The following is a 25,665-nucleotide window of genomic DNA, read 5'->3' as shown; positions in this document are numbered from 1 at the left end:
CATATTTTCCATTATCATTTTTCAAAAATAAATAAGCAAACAAAATAAACAAACAAAAAGAATTTGACCTCAGAGTTCATCAGTTCATTATCTGGAGATGAATAGCATTTTTTCAACATGAGTTCTTTTGAATTTTCTTGGTTCATTGTATTGACCAAATTAAACAAGTTTCTCAGAGTTGATCAGAATTACAAGATTGCAGTTCCCATGCAAATGATCTGTTTCTTCTTACTTTACTTTGCAACAGTTAATATAGGTCTTCCATGCTTTTCTGAAATCACCTCCTTTGTACATATCCAAAACTAATGACATTCACCAGTTCATGAGCACTGTTTTAATTTCCAACTTTTCCACCACAAGAAGAGTTTTCATAAATTCTTTTGTACATATAAGTCCTTTTTCCTTTTCCTTTGATTTATTTGGTTTACAGATCTAGTAATAGTATTGATGAATCAAAGAGTATACACAACTTAATAGCACAATGCACATAGTTTCAAGTTGTTTTTTAGAATAGTTAGGATCAATTCCTTACTTCAGCAGCAGTACAATAGTGTACATTTTGAAAAGTATGAGATGGTACTTCAGAATTGTTTTTAATCTGCATTTCTTTAATCAACAGTTATTTAGAGCATTTTATTTCTATTTGACTATAGATATCTTTGTTTTTTTTTTTCTTCTGAAAATTGCTTGTTCGTATTTTTGCCCATTTATCAATTGGAAAATGGCTTTTCTTTCTATGAATTTGACAAGTTTCTCTATATATTTGAGAAATGAGTCCTCTATAAAAGAAACACTGTAAAATGTATTGATTGTACTTCATTGCCTATAGTACATTTTAGAAAAAATATATTTTCCTGATTATCTCCTTTAAATAGATCGATTTTTGCTTTTCCTTTGTCTGAGATCATGATTGCTAGCCATACCTTTTATTACTTCTGCTGAAGCATATTTGGTTCTATTCTAGCCCTTTATTTTAATTCTGTTTATTCACCATCACTTTTTAATTTGATCTGAACAACATGGTTTATAATACCTTTACTTTCCCCTACTTCCTCATAATAGAGTAGCTAAACATACCCAACTTCTTCACAATTCATATGCATATTTTAATACATGTGAAAACACACAGTATATCAAGACATCTTTGATTTTTGAAGATTAGAGAATTCTAAGAATGAAATTTGTCACTGCCCAGGAAACAAAATTATAGAACTTGGGAGTTAGAAAGGATTTCAGTGATAATATAGTCCAACTTGTGCATAAAAAGAATCCTTACTGTAATATAATTTTACAGAAAAGACTTAGAAAATTTAAGGACATTGAAATAGAATAAGTTGTCCTAGTCCCATACCTAGAAATGGGCAGCGATATGGCCTGAATCTAGTTCTTACTAACATCATGACAAACATTCAATGTACTACTCCATGCTGCCATTTTATACAATAAATACTTACCAGAAAATACATCTTGACAGATTAGTGTCATGCACTGATAGTATATTATAGTCAAATCTGAAGTGGGATCATAATTTCATAGATTCATGACTGCAGGGGACCTTGGAGACCATTTATTTCAAGGAATAGTGAAAGATCAATAATATTATATTATTAGCTTTGTTGTATGATAGATATACCCTTCTTCCAGGATAAGAAGTCTAAGACTACTTTTGATCTCAGATTTTTGTTAAATATAGTTCTTAGCCATTATTGGGACTCTTAAATAAGAAATCATCCCCAGGGGTGGACCAGATTAATTAATGTAGTTTGGCATAAGGAGAGATGCAATGGAAAAGAATCAGTAAAAGAAATAGCAATCAATTTCTATGCTCTATAATTTGTAGGCTATGTTACTGGCTTTAACAGAACTTGGTATAGTTAAAGTTTGACCCATTAAAATATAAAGAGTTTGCATGATTCCTATTACTGTAGCATCTAGACCATGTCCCATATTTATTAGTGTATCACAGTAGTAGGATGTAGCAACAGGGAAAAAGAATTTGAAAATCCTATCCTAAGTAACTTAATGTTTTTGCAAAGCACTTTAAAGTCTTCTGGGGCAGGGTTTCTAGACCCATAGGAACTTCTCAAGCCATGATTTAATTTCTGATCTGCCATATCGACTGTTTAAGACTAAATAAGGCAAATCATGAAGTAGTAGTACCTGAACTATTGACATTGGTCTACTTAGTGATACCTAGTGATGGATCTAAATCTCATTAACAAGAATACTTTTTCCAAAGTTACAAATTAAAACTCATTCATTCCTGACCATCCTTTGCACACTTCTAGTCTATATTTTCCCATTTATCTGCCACAGAAAGTCTATCCAGATTGCTGAGACTTTCCTTTATATTTATTCACATTGAGTAAAGTTTAATGTAACATATGCTCTAGTTATTTAACTATCCCATTGGATAGAGAGTTGGTCTTGAAGACAGGAAGATATGGGTTCAAGTTTTACTTCTGAGCAAATCATTTGACCTCTCAATATTACAGATAATTCTTTAAACTACATGTTATAAAGATGTTACCCTCTACTGGTAGAAGTAGTTTTCTCATTTGATTATTCCCTATATCCTGAAACCTCACATCCTGTTTCGTAGATTGAACCAAGGCCATCCTAGGCAAACTGGAACAAATTTTATGATCATTGCTTGGAGGGAAAAAAAAAAAAACAACTATCCTTCTAATGGAAACTTTTGAGCTAAAACTGAATTTTCATTTAAGATGTGAAATAAAAGTGAGCAAATATAGTTTAAAAATTAGCTAAAAATTTATCAATGAGAGATCTTTTATTACATATTTTTCTTTGTTCTTTGAAAAGAATTGTATATCACTTCTTTATGGGCAAAAAGATATAGGAATGTAGATTGGTATGTCTATTCATCAGCATGTAAATCTAAACAGAACTCCAAGCCCCTGATTATTGGATCTGTGCATCACTCAAGCAGCAGTGCAATGGAAGACGAAATGATTAATAAGTGAATTCTTGATTTATCAGTGCATTGTCTCAACAAAATAAAACCAAGCAATAATAGCTAAATACCTTTCATTTTCCTTTATAACAACTTATTTTGGCTATACTGTTTAGCTGATAATTCAGTTCTCTACTTTTTATGTTTTCCTTCCCTTCCATAGACACAATATAGTAGTTTGCTATTCAATGCTTAATTTACATTATAGCTCCAACAGGATTTAACAAGTTTCCTAAACAGAACTCCTATGGGATTTGTATTATATAGCATAACCTTTTTTGTGTGTGTTGAGTCTTATGAAAAAGGGAAAAGTCAGTAGAAATATCTGATGACCACTAGAGGACACTGTCTTTCTCTGTTATCTTAGTCTTCATGTGCAGGCAACTGATGTTCCTAACAAATGAACTGAAAATAGAGAGATAGATTCACATGGTGTATATAGTGGATGAATTATCAATATTATAGCATATCCACAATGCAAAGAACCAATATGAATACAATATTGTCTGATACTTAAAAAAAAAAGAAAATCATCAACTGTAAGAAAAATATACCAATTTTAACTGTAAAAAAAAATCAGAAAATGTTCCTATTATAGTTATTAATTTTGGAATCATAAAAACCAAAAATAAATTTGTAATTTTTCTAAGGCTATTTTCTATAGTAGATAAATTGCCAGGCACATGAGTTATTTGGTGAACTATTATAAAATGTCACTTTACAAAGTGCAGGACATGAACCCATTCATCAAATCAACTGAATATCCAAAAATATGCTATATCTATGGAAATAAATCATGATAAAAAATGTTAGCCTTAACCCTGTTGCACATAAAAAAGCAAATGACTGAAAATCCCTAACATAATTTTACTTTTACTCTTTTCAATTCCAGGGACCACCTGGAAAAGATGGACTTCCTGGGCACCCAGGACAACGTGGAGAAACTGTAAGTGAATCTTCCTACTTTAAACTTTTTCTATCTAAAAAAAGCTATTAATTTAATTTTGAAAAAGGAAACATTGTCACACATGAAGCAGCACAAGATTGATGATTTTAGAAGAAACTGTCAACTTCTGTCTTTTTTGTCTTTTTTCTGTCTTTTTTTCCCCTTCCCCTTCCATTTTGTTTCCTTTTAAGACTCATTTCATTGAAGGTCTTTGCCCACACAGTGTTTGCTAGATGAGGGTGAAACCGATGAATTAACTCTACCAAATCTATTGGAGATAATATATTCTATAGTGGAAAGAGATTTGGATTCAAGTGAAGAGGTCTGTGTTACTCTTTATCTTTGTGATCTTGGCACATCATATCACAATCTGTATCTCAGTTTCGACAGTTACAAAATCAGAGGAGTTGGACTATTGACTTATAAGATCCTCTCTAGCTCTGAATGTACGGTCCTATTAAGAAAGAAAAAAACAACACAAAGCATCAAAAAATACTTAGGAAGATCTGCTTCTGGGCTGAAGTTGACTAAGAAATTATTGATAGTGACTATGACAATAGATCACTGATATCTAAGGCTTTGGATGTGGTTGTTGGTAGTGAGGCGAGTCATATTTCTTGGTAGACATCACAAAATGTCACATGATCCAAGATTATATGATCATATTTGTGATATGTATGTTTCTATAAATAGATGCATAACTATATCATTATATTTGAAAGAACCCTAATTGACATGACAAAATAATTTCTAGAAAGTTTTTTGACATCACAAAACTGTTATTTCATCAAATGAAAAATCTTGAGTTGCTATCATGTCTATTCCCCCACTCCTAAGGAAATCTATAGATCTGTGAATCTATTTCATTTCACCATATAGTGAAAGTGCTTCATTGATACGTTCCTAAAGAACATTCACTTATTTTATCTACCAGTCAACCATGAAAGGACCTACTATCTACAGCATAAACTGTGATAGCTACCCTTTCCCAAATATATAATTTGCATAGTAAAGCGATGCGTGTGTTTTTTTTTCCTAGTAGGACTAAATTATTGGGCACACAGTTCCATATTTCCTACCTAATAAGAAATCTGAAGATTTGACATGTTGCCCAAAATCAATTTCCTGAAAGTGCCTCTGGATTAACTTTAACCAATTTTTCCAAGTCATAGAACAGACCCATGATTGATAGATATGAGAGTAGGTAAACAGATTTTTATTACTGTATCCTGCCAGCTTAGAAATATCTTGTGTTCATAGGTTCAGAAGTTTAGAGTTGACCAACACCTTAGAGGTTACCTAAAACAAAATCCTCATTTTATGTGTAAGATAAGGTTATGTACTTATATAAGACTAACGTTCCACATGAGTTGTCCAAATATACAGAATTGTGGCAGCTCCCAGTAATCTAAGAGAAATCGTGATTTCTTCCTTAAGGGAAACATGAAGTCCATAAGAGAGGTATTATGTTAGATTTCTTGCTGACCTCCTTCTACTTCCATTATTTCTGTTCTATCTGTATGATTATTTTTGGTAGGAGTTTAAAATAATGGTGCTTTTCTGGTTTCTCTTAAGGAAGTAGACTATTCTAAGCTTACACCTGTTATCTTAGTCACTTCCCATTAAATGGAGATTACACAAAAAAATTGCTTACTCTTCATTCTCAAAGAGAACCATGATATCAGGGTGGGAATGCTATCATATGCAAGTGAATTGTATTTAAGGGAAGGAGGGTTATGCAAGATCCCCTGTCTCACTTTCTCTTACAGAGCCATCTGGATGCAATGGTCAGATATAGATAAAGATGACAGGTAGCTAATAAGTAAACCTGTTGATATAAACAAACAAAAGTTATAAAAATCATATAGATTAGAATATATCAGAAAATATATAAGCATGAGTAAGCTTTTTAGGCAAGAATGGAATAAGACCTTAGCTTGACAAAGACCCTGCTATCATCCAAGGAAAAAAATTCTCTCCATAGTCTTTAGGCAGCCAAACTGGAAATAAGGGGAAATCAAGAAAATCAGGTTTTCCTACAGCTTCTAAGCTTCCAGAATCTCTCCCTATCTCTCTCCTGAAGTGTTTCTCCTGCCTGAAGCTACCCATCTCTCCATCAAAGATCTTTGGCACAAAGTCTATCCCTTATATAGGACTGCACTGTGTGTGTGTGTTTACCTTTCTACTGATTGGAAGTTGCATTTCCTTCTGCATAACAGCAGCACCAAAAGCCTCTATGTTTATTCTGGTTATAGATGAGGAAATTAATGCCTAAGAATCATTGACTTGCTGAACATCACACATGTAGTGACAAAGTGAGAAGCTAAATCTCATTCCAAATATTTCTCTCCAGTATATTACACATACACACACATGTGTATATACATACATGCATGTATCCTAATCAATCTCTGTGGTAGATGGATATGGATTTTCTAATTTTAGTAAAGATCTATCAGCATCAAAGTCTTTCCTTTAAAAAAATCAGGTGTCAATTTATGAGTTAAATAAAATATCCATTTTTTATTATTATTTAGTGTTTTCTTTTCTTTTTTCTTTTCTGAGGCTGAGGTTAAGTGACTTGTCCAGGGTCACAAAACTAGTTAGTGTTAAGTGTCTGAGACCAGATTTGAACTCGGGTTCTCCTGAATTCAAGGCTGATGCTCTACCCACTGCACCACCTAGCTGCCCCTATTATTTAGTTTTGACATACAAAAGCCTAGAATTTCAAAAGCCTAATCAAGAATGACTTTGCCAAATAAAAGTGTAAAATTGTCTGGACTTCCACACAGAGATGGCATATGCTTAAGGGACATAGGATTTAATTTTTGAAAAGATGCAAATCATTTTCATGTATGCAAGCACAGTTCTGTGAAATTTCAAAAGGCTTTTTTGGTGGGATGGATGATAATTCAAGGTCTTATTTCAGGATTCTACCTTTAAAACATGTACAAACTGATATTTAAGGAAAATTCTAAAATCACCTAAAAAATTAAATCACATCCGGAACGTCTATGATTTTTACACAGTTGTCTAAAATAAAAAGATTAAATTCATTTCTAGAAAATAAAATATGTTTCTGTTTCTGTGCAACTGCAAGATCATTTCAATGCCAAAGATACTTGATGCTGACTTTCTATCATGCTTTCTGGTTTTCAAAGGCTCAAGAGATGCTTCTCTATACTAAAAATTGGTCACTTTAGTTCACAAAGGACATTATTTGTATGCATGTATGTTTGTATATATACACACACACACACATATATATATATGTATACATATATATGTATACATATATATGTATATATATACATATAGAAATTATATATGCATTCACATGTATGGAAAATATACATACATACACTACATATACATATATACCAAATAATATAATAACTAAGACAACTAGTCTTCAGCAAAGTTGCCTTTTTCGAGCATATTTTTTTAAAAAACTTTTGAGGTCAACTTATTCACCAGATTATTATTAATTGGTAGGGATCCTACTCCAGTTAGTAACATTTCATTGAGCATAAATTATCAACACATGAGGCATTTGTCAAGCCACGTTTTTTCTATTCACATTCAGGTCCAAAATGAATGGTAACTGTATTCGTAAATGGGATTCAGATATGTGAATTTTCCCATTTGTGTCTAACCCTAAGAATTTTACTGCATACTGAAATTCATTAAGCATGCATCTAAAGAATTTCCATATAAATGTTGTCTTTCCCTTTGAGCATTTGGGAAACAGATGGTTCTAAGATCAAGAGGATGGTTTGGCCTTACTATAATGCAAATCCAGTTTTATCCTGAAAATCTGGATCAGAATCTTTGATCTTAGTCTCCTAGAGATCCTCAAAATACGAAATAGCTCAATATTAATGATTTCATATCAGTACAATCCAAGCCAGCTATAAATCTCCTTGGTTAGGGAAAATCCCATGTTTTCATTTTTCATTTTCACAGGTTCCCATTATTATTGCATTTTTAAATAGCTATTTTTTTGTCTTCTAAAATGTTCATTCTTAAAAGTCTTTTCTCTCTCTCTCCAGCTACACAAATTTTGAAGATCTTGTGGCTATAATTTTAAAATATATGTAAAATCATTTCTGGATTATTTAAATTCCTATTAGCTTACTAGAATTACAATAATATGTGTTGGTACCTTTTTTTGAACTCCACTTTCAAATATGTCATCTGTTTATGTCTTCCTGTCATGCTTTTTAGTCTTTAAAATATACACAATTCTGTGAACTACACAAATTCATATGAACTTTATTTGTCTATAAGTTATGTTATGTTGGGCCAAATTTAATGAAAACACATGAAGTTTTTTTGTTGTTGTTGTTGTTTTTTAAGGATAATAGGGAGCTCTTGATCACCAGCCTTATGGAAACTGTTGTCTTTTAATTCTGACCTCACCTCCTTAAATTTCTGAAAACCAGTCTTCTCAATACTCCCAAAAAGTAATTGAGAGAGGCTTCCATCTATACATCAAATTTCTAGTATAGCACTTCACAACTTCACAACTTCAGGGTTGATTCAAACTTAATAGCATTTAAATACTAGTAACTATAATGAAAACAAAACAAAACAAAACAAAAACAAACAAAAAAAACTAGTATGACCTTAATTAATCTATCAATTTTATTTGGATTTGACATAGAGAGAAGGTAGCATAATATTGTAAAAATAACAATGCATTTGAAATCAGGGGATCCGTATTTGAATGCTTCCTATCTTAATGCCTATCATTTTTTCATCTGTAAATCAAAGGGATTGAATGGAATATTTCTAAAGGGCATAGCAGTTGCAAATTCTATTACATATAAAATAACATTTCTCAGTGTAAATATAGATATGAAAAAAGAAAGATTTGAATTCTGATTGGCCTCCTACTCTTTGTGCTTGTGAACCATTTCTTTCATGTAATTAATCATAATAAGGATACCAATTTTAAAAACATACTTGTAAGTCTTGAACAATCACATTGGGATGGTGACAATGAAATTCAAGACAAGAATCAAATCAAATCACTCTTTTTAAAAACTTGAACAAACACTTTTACCGTTAAATATATGAAGTTCTAAAATTCAGTTAATCAGATATTTACATGTTTGAAGTCAGATAAACCAGTAGAAAAGTAGATACGTGAAAATTTAGTAATTCAATAATTTGTCTCCATAATGCTACAACTGAAACAAACAAAAAAGGAAAAAGAAAAATTTCTACTTTTTAGACCTATTCTTTTTCCCCCTTATAAGTTGACTTTTTATCAGCATTGGCAGATATAGAATAAATACTACCCTAATGATATTAATGACTTTAGAAACTAGGAGAAATATTTTATCTGCAACAATACCGCTACTTCCAATTGTGATCTTGGTATTGGATTATCTATGTACATATATATATATATATATATATATATATATATATATATATATTATGATATATAGATAAAGTGATTAGTTAGTAAAAATCTGTAACTCTATAAGGAATTCTTAGGTAAGAATCTCTTTTTACAAATGTCATTTGACACCTGCTGGGCAATATGTGTATGTGAAGTGGAGGGATAGTGGAGGAGGAGTAGGGTGTGTATGTATTTTAGGGCATTGAGAAGTATAGCTACCAGAATCAGAAAGCTAGTATTTGATGAGGGTGGTTCCATGTCTTCTGGATTTTAAGACCTGTTCACTCAAAATGGTGATTAACTTATGTTCGGTTTTGTGCAATTTTTCAGTTAATAGATCTTTTGCAAAAGCTATTCATATTTCATCTCATTTGTTTTAAGTGACCTCTAACAATTTTTTAAAAATTATTTCCTTGAAGTGGTAATCAGAAATCAATTAATCAGTCAATAAATATTTATTTAGCTTCTACTATGGTTTAAGAAAAAATATATTTAATTACCTCATAGACCAAATAAATGAACAATAAAATACAAACTATATTCAAACCCTATGCCAAGTTCATGTACATATGAGCTATATTTTCTTTTTTTCTCTTGATATCCTGCTCTTTTTTATTGATCCTTTTATCTCTCTTTTCCTATACCTCACTTTTCTTTCCTTCTTTCCAACTGTTCAATGGGGCTTGTAAAGCTAAGTGTTTCAATTTAATCTGAAAATGGTATACCATCATGCTAATAACCATTCTTTTTATAAGCCTCTTTTAATTACTTATTCCATTGTATCAGACTGTTGGTATACAACTGTATTGGGCATGGAATAGATAGTAGGAAGAATTACATTAATATCAAGAAAATTATCTCCTGGTGATGCAGAACACTAAACAATTCATAAAATATTTAAATCATTTACTTGAATGACAAATCCAGTATATGGAAATTTTATATTTTGTTTCTTCAATACAAGATTAATTTTAAAATTGCTTGTTACTATCAACCTTATCATAATCTTTCATTTTGACTAAATTACTTCTTCTATCTCCCCTCTTCTTACTTAAATCCTATTCTAGATCAAACCTTTTCAGTTATTCATAAAATGCATTTCCACTATACTGTATTTATTTCTTTGTCATTCCCACTTATCTCTCTTCCTTTGTTGGTTGTTTTTCCACCAGTTTATTTCTTTGTCAACTTAAGAGCACTAGACCTTTGAACAAACTTAAACCTTAGCTAACTTATGCTATTAGCATAACCTAATTAAATTTTTTTTCAGAAAAATAAGTGATAATTATAGTTAGCAAAAGCTTGGAAAGTCCTGTGATATCCACAGTATTTCAATTTTAAGTATTCATAAAAATGATGAATATGAAAACTTTTATAGTTTGAGAAACAAATTCCTGAGAATTTGTTTGAGTAATTGAGAAAAAAATTCCTGAAAAACAACTTTGTTTTCAATTGTGAGCTATCCCATTACCTAATGTACTTTTTAATAAAATAACCAGTAAATGTCATCTTTCATTCCTTAGGGATTTCAAGGCAAAACAGGTCCTCCAGGACCAGGTGGCGTTGTTGGACCACAGGTAGGTCACTTTACATGATATCCTTTAAGATTTTAGGATTTCCTGATACTTTACATTTTTAATTTCTCCAAACATGATATTTCTCAAGCATATTATGCAATAATAAAATTAATTTTTATATTTCATAGTGTATATACTTAAAGTGCTTTCAATAAATTCATCTAAGTCTCTATTTAATAATGCAGTAAGTTTTTAATGAAGGGAAGGAGTAAGTTAGAAATGTGAAGCATCAAATAATTTAAAAATTAATTGTATCTTAGAACTTTTTACCATAGGCCAGAATTAATTATATGGTAGCTTCATCTAGGAAGTTTTAATTAGTGAAGTATTCCATTGTAATAATGACCACTTGTTGGGTAGCTTGTACTTGTTCATATTTTAGTTTGTATCAGAAGGCCTTTGGCGTCAGTTACTAGATTATATGGATAAAATTGGCTACCCTATGTTTTGTATTTTTGATTTGGTTCAGACCTATGATTTATTTGGCTGATGAAATTTCACCATAAAAATTTTCTCCAGTGATGCATAATAGCAATTTGGATACAATTTACTCTTAGAAAGTTGCCTGAAGGTGCTGGGAAATTGATGATTAGCTCATATTCACTCTCTTATGCATCAATGGCAACTTGAATCCTGGCCTTCCTGGCTTGTATTGATTCATTTTTATTATCTTTTGATTTTCATATTAAAGTGAGAATTTCATGTTTGTAATATTTCAATGGTCTTCCCAATAGATTTATCTTTATTGTTTTATTTTTAAAATGACATTTAGTTTGGATGTCCTGAACACTGGGATATAAATTATCATTGCTGGAGGATAAGTAATATGTTCAAAATGCTCCAAGTAATACAAGAGTCCAAAGAATAAATAGTTATCATCTGAATAATGGAGAATTAATTCTACTTATTCTTCCACCACATGCTACCTAACCAGTATCTTTATGGAAAAGCAAATTCAGAACTGAAAATTTTGCCTGTAAGATGCACCAAGTTAAAAGAAGCATCTAAAAACAGAACTAATTCTTAATCTATTTTGAAAAAGTAGTGAATGCTCAGGGTTAAATTTTTATCTGTAATTGAAGTTCAAAGGATTTATGTAATCATACCTGAGGCTGGAATTTCAATCCTGTTAATGAAATATCGTTGGGGAATATGGCTGCTAAAGAGCCTAAGAACAAAAATTTATTAATCTGTGTGCATATGTGTGTGTGTTTAAAGAGCAATACTTGAACAATATATATGCATTGAGGATATGGGATAAGATGTGATATTAAAATATAAAATGTTCTATTTGTTGAAACAAAATGGAAAGAAAATGTGAATTTCCTTGGGTCAGATAGGTACTCCATTGCTATTTATTAGTTTTAATTAAGAGCAGTACTTCCTAAAAGGCATTCTACTGAGGTTATTACTAAGACAAAGATTTATTTTTAACCTATGGCAAACAACTTCAAAACCTGCTTCCAGGGATAATATTATAAAAAGATAGTACAAGATTTATTTCTTTTATGTGGTATACTTAAGGAAGGGAGAGACAAGCTAGTAGAATAAGAATATAAACATCATGTGACTTAACTGAATCTTTCCAAACCTTAAAAACTCGTTTTTATATAGTCTCATGCCTAGTTGGAAGTATCTAAAACTGATGAAGGTATTTATTCCCTCTGAATATTCAAGGCAGAAAAAAGCATCAAGTGTGCTTTATTGAGTATGCATTTTTACTAAATCATTACCATTTATTGGAGCTTTATAGAGGCCAGTCTTTTTTCTTGTTTCAAATGTGGACTGGACTTTGTGGAAGATCAAGGAAGTGGTTTCATGGAAGTTATATCTAATGCATTTATTAATATTCCTTCTATTCCCTTTGTATAGCAACAAAGATCTTTCTCCATTTTTGCCTTGATGAGATCACCACTTTATTTGTGGGAATTATATTCCCAAAGCATAATACTGACAAACGGAAGCAATATCATGTAGGAAAAAGAGCACTAAGAGTAGTCAAGCCCATTACAAAGTGGGCAAGTTTTAACTTTCTAACTTCAATTAACCTATTTCTAAAATGAAGGGATGACTTCTAAAGTCCCTTTCAACTCTGATCTGATTGAATTAAATAAAGTGGAATTTAATAAGAATAAATAAAAATTCACGTACGTTAAAATCACCTTTACAAGGACAATATGGGAACCATGACTAGATAAATTTTAGCTAAAAAAAATCTGAGAACTTCAGTGGATTACACGCTGATTATAAATGAACACAGTGATGGACACACCAAAAATTTTTATATTATTTTAGTCTGTATTCTAAGAAGTATGGAAAGACCAGAATTAAGGAAAGGCTAATCAATTTGTCTAAACTGTACTATGTTGTCTTTTGGTAGGACAGTTGTAAAATGGAGAATGTCCTAAATGTTTAATAAGAATGTTGAAGAGCCTTCCTTTCAAAATATATGAAAACTGGTTGATAAATTAAAGGTTATGAGAATGAGAGATATTTAATATTTCCTAATAGAATGCAAACTCCCTGAGGACAGGGACTATTTTTCTTTTATCTGTGTAATTATATCTCTAATTATTGATGCTTTTCAGTCCTGTCCTATTACTCTTTGTGATTTCATAAACTATAGAATGCAATACTGTCCATGGACTTTTCTTGGCAAAGATTTTGTAGTGATTTGTCATTTTATTCTCCAATGGATTAAGACAAAAAAGGTAAATGGCGACCCTGGGTCACATAGCTTATAGGTATCTGAAGCTATATTGGAACTCAGACCTTTCTGATTCCAGATGCAGCCATTTATCCATTGAACCACTAAGCTGCCTCTTAGCATTTAGCAAGATGCTAAAAGCGTTGTTGTTTATTTAAAAGGCTAGGGAAGGTGAGAGAACATGATCACTACTAGGATAAGCATCATATGGAAACATGTATTCATCTTTAATGGGCAGAAATTGTGAAGAAACAAATTTAAACTTGATGTAATGAAAAAAACTTAGGAAAAGTTAGAACTGTTCACAGGAAGGAATTACCTACTTAGGTCATTGGTTCTTTCTCATTGGAGATCTTTAAGCAGAGGCTAAAAAGTCATTTAGTAGGTACTTGGGAGGAAAATCATGTTTAGAATTAGTATTAGATGTCCCCTAATGTCACTTCTTAAGTCTTTATTTCTGTGAAATACATCACTTAACACACTTTTATTTAACACTATTGTGTGATATTGAAATAGAGATTATACCATGTACATTAAATGACAAATTCTAGAAATCACAAAATTAAAAATCATAAAATTAATATTGAAGGGTCAGTAGGTAAAACTATTGACTTCAGGCAGAATTGTAATTCAAACATCCCAGCCACCAAGAAAGGATTTCATGCTCCCTAGCAGACTTTTGGAACATAACACTACACAAGGTAGTAATCAACACATTCTGTTGCTGAACATCCTTGCCTGAAATTCTTCTTTAGACTTCAATGAAATCTCTCATCCTTTTACCTAGTATCCATTTTCTTTTGTTTTATGCTAAGTGGAGCTAGAGCACAGCTGGTCAGCCTTCTCTTGCCATAACAAGTTTAAGTGAAAGCTGATTAAATGGTAACACCACAAAGCAGCAACCCTCTGGAGGCACTTAAATGACCTGACATTTTTCAATGTGGCATTTGCTGCAACTGAATGCAGCTGGCTATTTATTTCTAGTAACCTCAAGCAAATGGAAATCCCATCTCCCTGGCTTTAGGATTCTTCAGGCATACATCTCAGAACTCATGTCAAACAATTAGGGATCATGGTTAGTTTGGGGTCAGGGAAGTACTGAATAGGAGGGTTTGTTTAGAGGGCTTATTCTGGTCCCTAGAATTCCCAGATACACATAGATGATTGCAATTTAAGAATTTGGATGATCTAAGTCATTTTTTTCTATCATCCCAATTAATCATTTATTGAATCATTCCTATTTTTGCTGTTTATTTTATGTCTAAATTTAAGTCTAGATCTATGCTTTCATCAGAAATAGGGAAAAACCTGGTTAAAAAAAATCCCTACTGATCAAACAAAAATTTTGTTTATTTGTTTTTTTTAACAAATTCATATTATACTCTAGAACTGTAAATGGTACTATATAATTTGATAATTTTAGAGTTGGTAGAAATCTTAGACATTGTCCAAGATCAAATCTCCATGTTTTTATCATTACATAAGGCAATGCATTCCATTTGAAGACATTGCTAGAAAGTTATTTCTTATATTGAACCAAATTTAGCTTGCCTTTACTTGACAGCTATTGCTTTCAAGATTATAAACTTCTTTGAAGAAATAAGCCTTTAAAAAAATAAAGATAATTGTCATGTCTTTTTCTCTTCCTAGAGAAATATGTTCACTACCTTTTTTTTTTGTCATTAGGCATGACATGGTTGGTTCTTGGTTTCTAAACCAATCAAAATTTTTATTCATCCTTTTTTCTGCTCTCTTAGAGACATTGAATATCAAAATTAGAAGAGACCTCAAAGATCAAATAATTCAACCTGTTTCTTAACAGGAATCTTCTTTATGACATCCTTGACCAGTTAAATGGTAATCTAGTCCTCTCTTGAAAATTTCCAGTGATACCAATCCAGTGGCAGCTTTGAATGTTTCATGTTGGGAAATTTTCCCAAGGGGAAATAAAAGAAACAAAAATTATTTTTTATTGAGTCAAAATCTGTCTCTCTGTAACTTCTACCCATTGTTTATAATGATGTGCCCTAAGGTAAAGTAAAACAAAAAAAATCTTCTCATATCTATAGCATCTTATATATTGAAGACAACAGAGATCCATTTAAACACTTTTCCTCTCCAAACTAAAAGTCCATTTTTCCTTCAATCAATTCTTGTATGAAGTTGTTTCAAGTTTCATGCAGTTACTCTCTACCCTCCTTTGGATGTTCTTCTATTTTTTTAATTTCCTTCTTAAGTTGTGGGTAGAGCAATTTATAGCAGAGAGTAACTAAGCAGAGCACAATTTTACAACCTTCCTTTTTAGACAGTATTCTACCATTAATATTTTTGTAATTGGTCAGTCATTTTTTAGTCATGTACAATTCTTTGTGACTTCTTTTGGGTTTTCTTGGCAAAGATCCTGGATTTGTTTGTTGTTTCCTTCTCTAGCTCATTTTGCAGATGAGAAAACAGAGGCAAACTGCATTGTTTCTTATAACATTCACATGGTTAGGAAGTTTCTGAGACCAGATTTCAACTCAGGAAAATAAATCTTACTGACTGCAGGTCTGGTATTCAATGCATTTTGCCAACTAGCTGCCCAGAGAATTTTTTTCCTTTTCTTTTTGTCACCATGTCATGCTGCTGATATTAAATTCAAAACAATTTAATCTAATAAACAATTATTAAATACTAATCCAATCCCACTTAATGAGAAATTAGTAAGTACCTACTATATGTGAAGTGTTGTACAAAAACAAAATGGAGAACAATCTATTTTATAAAAAAAAAAAAAAAGCCTGAATTTAACCAAGGGAACATAACACATAAATAGATGAGGATGTATTTTACTATTTGAAAAGTAAGATAGACTGACTGTAGGAAATAGTTCTTAAGCTGAGCCTTAAATGAAGCTAAGGATTCTAAAAGATAAAAGTAAAGAAAAAGTATATCTGGAAATGGTCCGCTTTAAAAACAAAGGACAAGCATCAACAATAGGAGTGAATGATGGAATGCTGAGCACAGCAAATATAATTATTTGGCCGTGGCCTGGGATGGGAGAATATTAAATAGTGTGAAATAAACATGGAAAGAGAGGTCAGTCAGTAGGTCAATACATTGGCTAGAACCAGATAGTGAAAGACTTTACAACATAAGGAATTTAGTTGCCACAGATATTTAATAATAATCTTCATTGATTGGATTTTCCTAATCTACTTATAATGACAAATCTTTTTACATTTGTATTGGTATACTCATTTTTAGTCTTTGAGATATACTCCCCCTGCTTATTTTTACTTTTCAACTTAAGTAAAGCCACTTTAAATTAAATCCTGACTTTTGTTTTTAAAGATCCTGATTACCTTCCAAGAAAATAGTTTGAATAAATAATTAATAAAGAAAATGTAGAAACTGGCTTTGTCAGGCATGTAGAAGTTGATAATTGTCACTGTTTATTCTTATAGCCTTATTGTACCTTCTCTTGGTAACCATATAGTAAGAATCAATGGTTTTCTTAAAATGCATTTTAAGGAGACTCAAATATGGCAGTTACCAAGCATTTATCAAGTGTTTATGTATGCTGGGCACTGGGTAAAGTACAGTGAATACAATAAGAATGAAAATGCTGACCCTCAAGGAACTTATAGTCTAATAGGGGAAACACAAAAAAAGAAATTGAAGTGGGCTAGAACTGTGGGAAGGTACCCTAATGGAAGGCAAAGGAAGAAGTCCAGAGTATAGCTTAGAAAAAAAATGACTATATTGTTGGTCTGAAAAATCTCCTTAAATGGAGATTCTAGAAAGAGTATTCCATTCAGAGGGGCCAAAAAGATGATGTCTATTATGATAATCATTACAGTATTATTATGAACTCTCAAGATGAGATTTTGGGGACATGGCATCTGATATGTTTCTTTTTTAACGGTGTAAAACTCATTGCACTAAGTTTTTTTTTTTTTTTTTTTAAACTAAATCAGGGTCCTACTGGTGAGACTGGTCCAATAGGTGAACGTGGTCATCCTGGTCCTCCTGGACCTCCTGGTGAGCAAGGACTTCCTGGTGCAGCTGGAAAAGAGGGTGCAAAGGTAACATGTGAATTTTTGAGTGATTAGACTTTAGGCTTCAGGATATGTTTTTCTATAATCATTTGTTCATTATTCAATTTTTCTATAAGTAATGGAATGCTAGAGTTCCAAAAATGTGTAATTACAAGTAAAATGTTTTATGTGAGTCTACTTCAATAGATAGTTACATTAAAAACAAACAAACAAACAAAAAATTTAGGCCTTATTTAAAAGGTAGAAAATTGTAAAAGAAATCTGGTTCTCTTGATGTATGTTGTTCCATGTTTAGGAAATTAACTTTTAAAAATCATGTTTTTAACTACCTTTAATAAGAAGTTTTATTGTTTATATTAATTTTATACTTAATTTACCCCAGTTGTTTATATTTGTATTTAATTGTGCCCACCTGCCATTTTATTTTAACATATATGATTTCCTTTGAATGTGGTCATCATTGTCCATTATCAAGATTTAATGTTCAGTTTTAGTGAGGGTAATCATGGCTTAATAACATTAATGGTCAATTTATCTCTCTATTCTAAAATGTTTGTAACATCTTCATAGGGTGATCCTGGTCCTCAAGGTATCTCAGGGAAAGATGGACCACCAGGACTTCGTGGTTTCCCAGGAGAAAGAGGCCTCCCTGGAGCTCAGGTATCATTAACATATAGATAAAGAATAAGACTTAAGCTTACTATTTAGACATTTTTATTAAATTTTAACTAAATGAAGACTAATTATCTCTATGTATGATTGCAAAATAAGGAAACCTTATGTTTCATTTTTCTATTATTAATTGAATTTTATCTAAAATTAATCCTATTTGCTCTTCAAAATATTTGGGGCTGACAATTTTCTTTCCTTATAAATCATAGTCTCCTTCTTATATTCTAGTTATCTGTATTCAATTTTTCTTCCCTTTAGGGTGCACCTGGACTGAAAGGTGGAGAAGGTCCCCAGGGTCCACCTGGTCCACTTGTAAGTAGTATTAATAAATCACTCTACTAGACATTTTAATTAATGATTATATATGTGTTCCCATGCTATATTTTCATTGAAACAGTATATGTGATGATAGGTAATATGTCAGTCAAATCAATCAGTGATTGCTTTCTATTGATTATATGTATTAATGAATATATAAATATAAAAGGTTTAGGATGAATAAAATATAGCTCTCACTGCTTCAGCTGGGAAGGAGACATTTGCTTGCTACTTAGCAGCTCCCAAAGAGATAGATTTTGAGCATAATAGAAATTGTCAGTCATTAGAAAGTTTTAAATGTAAATGGAATATTTTCAATAGGTTTATATGTTTTCATTCATTTCAATAATTTTGCACAAAATATATTCCCCATAATATATTGTGAACCAAATGCACTCAGACTGAGTCTGTGTCCTTTATGAGTTTATAATTTGACAAATGATATAAACAGTTTCCACATAAGCATGAAAGGTAATAATCTAAACAAATCATGAAGATTACCTTATTTAACTCATGTAACATTATAAATCTGAAGATGGGTAAATCACAGATAATATTCTTATTTATTCCTTCCTTTGCAAAAAGATATTTTCTTACTTATTCATCTGCTTTCTCCCAGTTTTTAAAATGTCTACAGTAGTAATCTCTTGAATGCTTTAAGATTTAATGCATTTGTAATTCCCTGGAACCTTATCGAATATTGGGACACAGAGATCAGTACATTAAGACATAAAGATCATGCAATCTAATGTTCTCATTTTAGAATGAAAAAACTCAGGCTATTTTCAGAGTGAAAAAAAAATATTCTGAAAAGTCAAGTAGAAGGCATAATATAGGGATAAACAAATTAAGCTGACATTTTATCTATTTATATAAATATGAAAATGTATATAAATTATTGTAAACAGAATCAAAATTTCAGATAACTGAATATTTGTGATTTCAGTAGATTTAGAGATGGAAAAACTTTAAGGGCATCTAATCCAAATACCTTTTAAAGATGAAAAAAAATTGAGAGTCAGAAAATGGTATGTCTTCAACATTGTGCAAGTGGAAAGTAAGTGGCACAATAGAATTTTAACTCAGATATTCTGTCACTAATGCATATTCACAGAAAGCAGAAAGAATGGAATTACAAAAAAATCCCATGAAAAATCCAAGATTTGGAAAGGAAATTAGGTGCCGTCTAGACACCTTCCAGCCTCTTAGTCAATTTACATTTCTTCCTACAGTGTACTAACCAGATAGTCATTCAGTCTCATAGAATCATAAGTGCAAGGAATTCTTAGAGGTTATGAGGGACATTGCATTTTTACAGATGAGGAATCTGAGGGGAAAGAGATTAAGGAACTTCTTCAGGATCTCATAACTAGTAATTATCTGAGTCAGGTTGGGATCCAGGTTATCAGAATTTCAGTTTCAATACTATGTCCATTAAACAAGGCTGCTTCTCTTCCCAAAGAATTTAATTACTGAAGAACTGCAAATCTGTTTTTACATAACATCCTTTGGAACATCCTTCATTGTTCTGAGTTGAAATTTGATGTTTTTCTGATCATTGTTGTTTAGTTCTGTCTGACTGTGATGCCATTTGTATTTTTATTTATTGATTGATTATTATTATTTTTTTTTTGCTAAGATACTGTAATGGTTTGGAATTTCCTCCTCCAGTTCAGTTTGAAGATTAGATAACTAAAAGGACATAAAAAGGGTTAAGTGACTTATCTACAGTCACTTAGGCAGTAAGTGTTTGAAGCCAGATTTAGCTGTGGCCTTTCTTACTTCAATAGTGGTGGAGTAGTAGAAATTAAAGTAGGAAAGACATACTAATATTATTAGCTGTCTCAGGATTTTAAATTTAATTTTACAGACTAATTGGAATATATCACAACTGGAATTGGCATGATTTTACATGTTGTTAAACATTTACTATAAAAATAGCTATATAGATACCTGATTTATTTTGTTTATTTATTTATATTTGCTGAGACTATTGGGGTTAAGTCCAGGTCACAAAGCTAGGCAGTGTTAAATGTCTGAGGTTAGATTCAAACTCAGGTCCTCCTGACTTCAGAATTACCTGATTTATTCAAAAAAAAAAAAAAAAAAAAAAAAAAAAAGTTGACTGGTTTTCAGTTAAGCAGCCACTGTAGTTTATTTCCCTGGAATTACCTAATTAACTTTTTGTTCAATTGTCAATTCAAAGATATTTTTAAAAATTCTACTGGATGTGTTTTAATTCTCTGTAGCTTGTGAGGAAAGCTCAGTGATAATATATATGTATTTGTAAGCATTTATAGCATTTATATATATATATATATATATATATATATATATACACACACACATGTATCCTTTTTTAGAAGGAATTAACAAGAAAATAGATTAACAAGAAATTTTAAAAATCATATGTAACTTTCTTAATATAATATTATTCATGAATTTAAATGTGATTTTAAAAAAATCTTTAGCTAGTACAATGAAATTCATAAGAACAAAATTTGTCAAAACTTATTATAAACTAGATTTAAGTTACCTGGATAGATTTTTTTATTTAAAAAATGAAATTATGTAGGAAATACGCTTTCTGAAAGACTTTTCCATTTCAGTATTATCTCTTTCAAAAATATTTGGATTCTTCGATTACATTATGAAATAAGACTATCATCTATAAGGGCAGAGATTTAGTATTGTTATAATAGCAGATTGTCCTAATTAACTTGGTTATAATTTGTCCTATAAAGAAAGCAGTAAGCTATAAATGGCCATTTTTCTAGAAATCTAATCCAAAAACTATGGCATAACTGGTTTAGTCAAGCAATTGAATGCAGGCAAAATGACAATTTTAAGGAGGTAAATAGTTTAAATCTCACTTTTCTTTTTTCTTTAAATGCTGTTATAGATGATATCTTTCTTCTACTAGACTAGATGTATATAAAGTCATGTTTAATTAATTATTCATATTATTTTAACTAAGAACTTTTAGAAAAAAGAAACATCAAAAGAGTTCCAGGATATCTATATCTAACACAGAACTGGTATACTTGGGGAAACCTATATGGTATCTTTTTCTCCAATATAAAGTTCATATGAAAGTTGTCTGAATTCTAAAGACCAAATTTTAGAATTAATAAGTCAATGCCAGGCATTAGGGAACATATGCTATAAAATATACATATATATGTATATAATATTCATTTAGTGATAGTGTATGTTGTAGATGACAACAACAATATTATGAGTAATTAAAGAGGGAGAGAAAACATACGTAAAACATTTGGGATACTTGAATTTGATGAAATAACCTTTTGAGTTCACTTTTTGTATTCATTGTCTGTGTTTGTTAATATTTACAAAGTATCTTTACTATCTGAATAATGAAAGTTTATCTTTCAAGTTTTAAATGATCTCCTGTTATTTCACAGCTAGAAAATTAATTTTCAAGAACTTTTTTTGAGTTTGAAAGTATTAATTTCTTCATTTTTAATAATATTTCTTTTTTTTTTAATCTCAAGGGATCACCAGGAGAACGAGGTTCCGCAGGTACGGCTGGTCCAATTGGTTTACCAGGTCGCCCAGGGCCCCAAGGTCCCCCTGGTCCAGCTGGAGAAAAAGGTGCTCCTGTAAGTAATTTTAAGAAGGAAATGTATTAGACTGTTACCCTTCAAGCATTATTACTTTTCATTCAAGAATATTAGTTCTTCACATTTCACTGGCTTTCCTCTGAATATGTGCACTGCATAGCAGCCCATCTCCCTCTCTATTTATGATCTAGAAAACTTCAAATTTAATTAAAAAGATCACATTTTCCCGTACTTTATGAAACTCTAATACCTGTGGGGGAGGGAATTAAATATGGTTGGTTATTATCACTGTAAAGCAGTCTGATTTTTTTTTTCTTTAAAAAAAAACCCAAATTATAGTTTTGATTAAAACTTTATACCCTGCTGCTTCATATTAGAAAAAAATGGGAACTTTTCCTTCTTTTGTAATCCAATTTAATTATCAATCTTTTCCACATTCTGTAATAGTTCCCTTTAGCAGTAGGTGTCATTCTGGAATAATATATGCTTTGATCTCCTTGTGAGTGGAACTCAAATCTTTTGCTCAATTATTTTGTCATATATTGGGTTTTACTTTTAAGTTTTTTTAAAAAACTTTCAAGTCTGATAAGCCATTTTCCTCTCTATAATTATTGTGCTTTTTTTTTTTTTTTTAAGAAATTGGATCCCTTTTTCTAATCTTTGCTTTTGATTAACTTGATATCTCAGAAATGCTCCTCCTTACTTTACACCCCCAAAATAAATGTCAAATCACAAAGGCAATGAAATTAACAGATGTACATGTTGACCAAGGGGCCATGTTATTTACATTTGTGTTTAGTAAATACTTAAGTCTTGAGTAATGCCAAGAAGTATTTAAAAGGGAAAGACTAATTGATGTTAATATCTATTACTTTTTTGATTCTGACAATTGAAAGTCTTTAATTCCAAATAGACCTTAGCTTTTGTTTCCTTCAAACATCCTTGTTTAGATAAGGACAGAAAACACATAGTTAAATCTTGGTTTGAGTAATTATTAGTTTTATAATATTGGGTATTGGCCTATGTTTCAGGTTTTTTTTTTAATTTGTAAAATTGGGATATTTATTGTTATACTACCTATTTTTTTTCATTTCCAACAAGCTAATAAGAATGATGAGATGGGACCATTACACATGTTAATTCATTTGTTATGACATTGAGAAAAAATATATACTGCTTTGGGAGACTTCTTTAATCTGAAAGAAGAAAATGGCAATTTATTTATACCTATATCCAAAGGCATATTAGTCAACATTTTTATGGAATTGTGTGCTATGTTCTATATTAAGTGCTTTATGATGATTATCTCATTTGATTTTTCCAACAACCCTGGGAGGTGAATGCTATTATCACCCTTCTTTTACAGATAAAAAAAAAAAAAAAAAACTGAGGCAGAGTTTAAGTGACTTGCCTAAGTTGAGATTTGCACTCAAGTCTTCCCAATTGCAAGTTCTTCATTCTATTTATTATCCATCTACCTTATTAAAAAACTACTATTGTGCTGAGCACTAGGAATAAGAAAATAATGAGATACTATATCTGCATGAGTAGCATTAATTCTGGGGTTAGATCATCTAGGTTTAAATCCTATTTAATGCTTACCTGCTTTGTGCAGATTACTTAACTTCTGCTCAGATTCTTCATCTGGAAAATGAGGAGGTTGGGCTAGGTCAGCTCTGAACAACCTACCTCTAAATCTGTGTTGTGATGATTGTGACACTATACTGTACTGAGGGAGACAACATTATGCATCGTATATTTCAAACTTGAAATTATTTTATATAATTATAAATTTTTTTATCCAATAACTGAAGCCTAGGGAGGTTAAATGACTGAGTTATCCAAAGTCTTACAGAGAAATGATCAAACTGAAAGTCAAATCTAGGTTCTCTAGAGGCAGATTCTATGTTGTTTTCATTGTACCATCCAGTGTTCCTTTTGATATGTAAAAACATTATAGGGTAAAGAGGGAGAAATACTAACAATGATCTGAGATATCATCTTAGCCAAATCTGTAAGAAAATTGAAGATTCTAAATGGACAAGATGAAGACTGAGTGAATTCCTAGAATGGTTGACTACACAGTTAAAGAGAAGATAGAACATCAAATTCAGAGATAGCAAATAATTCAGTTAGAAGTAGCATAATATGCATAAAAGAGAGGGTTATGAAAAAAATCTAAAATGATAGATTACAGCCAGATTCCTGAGGGTTTTAAATGTCAGTGAGAAACTAATCCAAAAGGCAATATAGGATCATCAAAAATGCACACAATACATAATAATACACATATTATTAATGTAAATACATATATATGCAATATATATATATATAAATTTATTATATAGTATCTATAGATATATGAATTATTATTACCTATATATATGTGTGTGTGTGTGTATGTGTCTATGTATAGATACATTCATGAGTGAATATATTTCACTTTTAAAGGAGGGAAAACATAGATGTAAGTAGTTCAATTAGGTTATGGAATTATCTACATGAATTGTGATAAGGGCCTAAAATTATACAAGTATTCAAAAACAAAAGAGATCAAATGTAAAGAAATTCTAGTTGAACAAAAACAGCAAACTAGCCAATAATTTTGAATTAAGCAATATAGGAAGAAGCAACATAAAATAAAATATGTGAAATGTTTATTAAAATGAAAAAAATACAAATAGATGAAGGCAAATAAATAAAATCACTTTGTAAACACTCTCAAAACCAAATAATGGGATTCTTTGTGTATAAGTTATACAATATATTTATACAAGTTTCAAAGTCCGAGTCTTTTTATACAGCAAAATAACTGTTTGGACTTGTACAAATATATTGTATTTAACTTATACTTTAACATATTTAACATGTATGGTCAGCCTGCCATCTGGGGGAAGGGGTGGGGGAAAGGAGGGGAAAAGTTGAAACAAAAGCTTTTGCAATTGTCAATGCTGGAAAATTACCTAGGCATAAAATTTTTGTAAAAATTAAAAAAAAAAATTAACAAACCAAAAAAAAAAAAAAATCTGATACCAGGTCACTAATTAACAAAGTTCTTGTGAGTAATTTAAAGATTTCTTGTCTTTTTTTTTTAATACAGGGAGAAAAAGGTCCCCAAGGTCCAGCTGGACGTGATGGTGTACAGGGCCCTGTCGGTCTTCCAGGTCCAGCTGGCCCTGCAGGCTCCCCTGGAGAAGATGGAGATAAAGTTTGTATTTATGATTTTATATTGGTTCACCCTGATAAAATTTTCATTCCTTATAGATTTTGGGGGTTTAACTTTCACTGAATTAAATAGCAGATCAAACCATACCTCATCTTAAAATATCAAGCACCTTCCTTATGCTTGAAAGGTGTTATGTCACAGGAAATTAGTGTCTATTCCAAGAGCTAGTATACTACATAGCTTTAAAAAGAGGGATAAAAGAGCAAAA

General features: G+C 31.1%; 1 protein-coding gene across 1 annotated transcript in view; it reads left to right on the top strand.

Moving 5' to 3' along the window:
• Nucleotides 1–25,665, top strand: part of COL11A1 (collagen type XI alpha 1 chain) — a 257,944-nt gene that overhangs the window by 157,437 nt on the left and 74,842 nt on the right. Inside the window, exons 37-43 of the mRNA XM_074262824.1 lie at nucleotides 3,867–3,920; nucleotides 10,857–10,910; nucleotides 17,577–17,684; nucleotides 18,228–18,317; nucleotides 18,588–18,641; nucleotides 22,163–22,270; nucleotides 25,332–25,439. Coding sequence (XP_074118925.1) covers nucleotides 3,867–3,920; nucleotides 10,857–10,910; nucleotides 17,577–17,684; nucleotides 18,228–18,317; nucleotides 18,588–18,641; nucleotides 22,163–22,270; nucleotides 25,332–25,439 — 576 coding nt within the window. The remainder of the gene's footprint in view (nucleotides 1–3,866; nucleotides 3,921–10,856; nucleotides 10,911–17,576; nucleotides 17,685–18,227; nucleotides 18,318–18,587; nucleotides 18,642–22,162; nucleotides 22,271–25,331; nucleotides 25,440–25,665) is intronic.

This window comes from Sminthopsis crassicaudata, chromosome 4 (assembly GCF_048593235.1).
Source record: "Sminthopsis crassicaudata isolate SCR6 chromosome 4, ASM4859323v1, whole genome shotgun sequence".
NCBI lineage: Eukaryota > Metazoa > Chordata > Mammalia > Dasyuromorphia > Dasyuridae > Sminthopsis > Sminthopsis crassicaudata.
The sequence above is the reverse complement of the archived record's forward strand: the minus strand, read 5'-3'. Positions and strand labels throughout refer to the sequence as shown.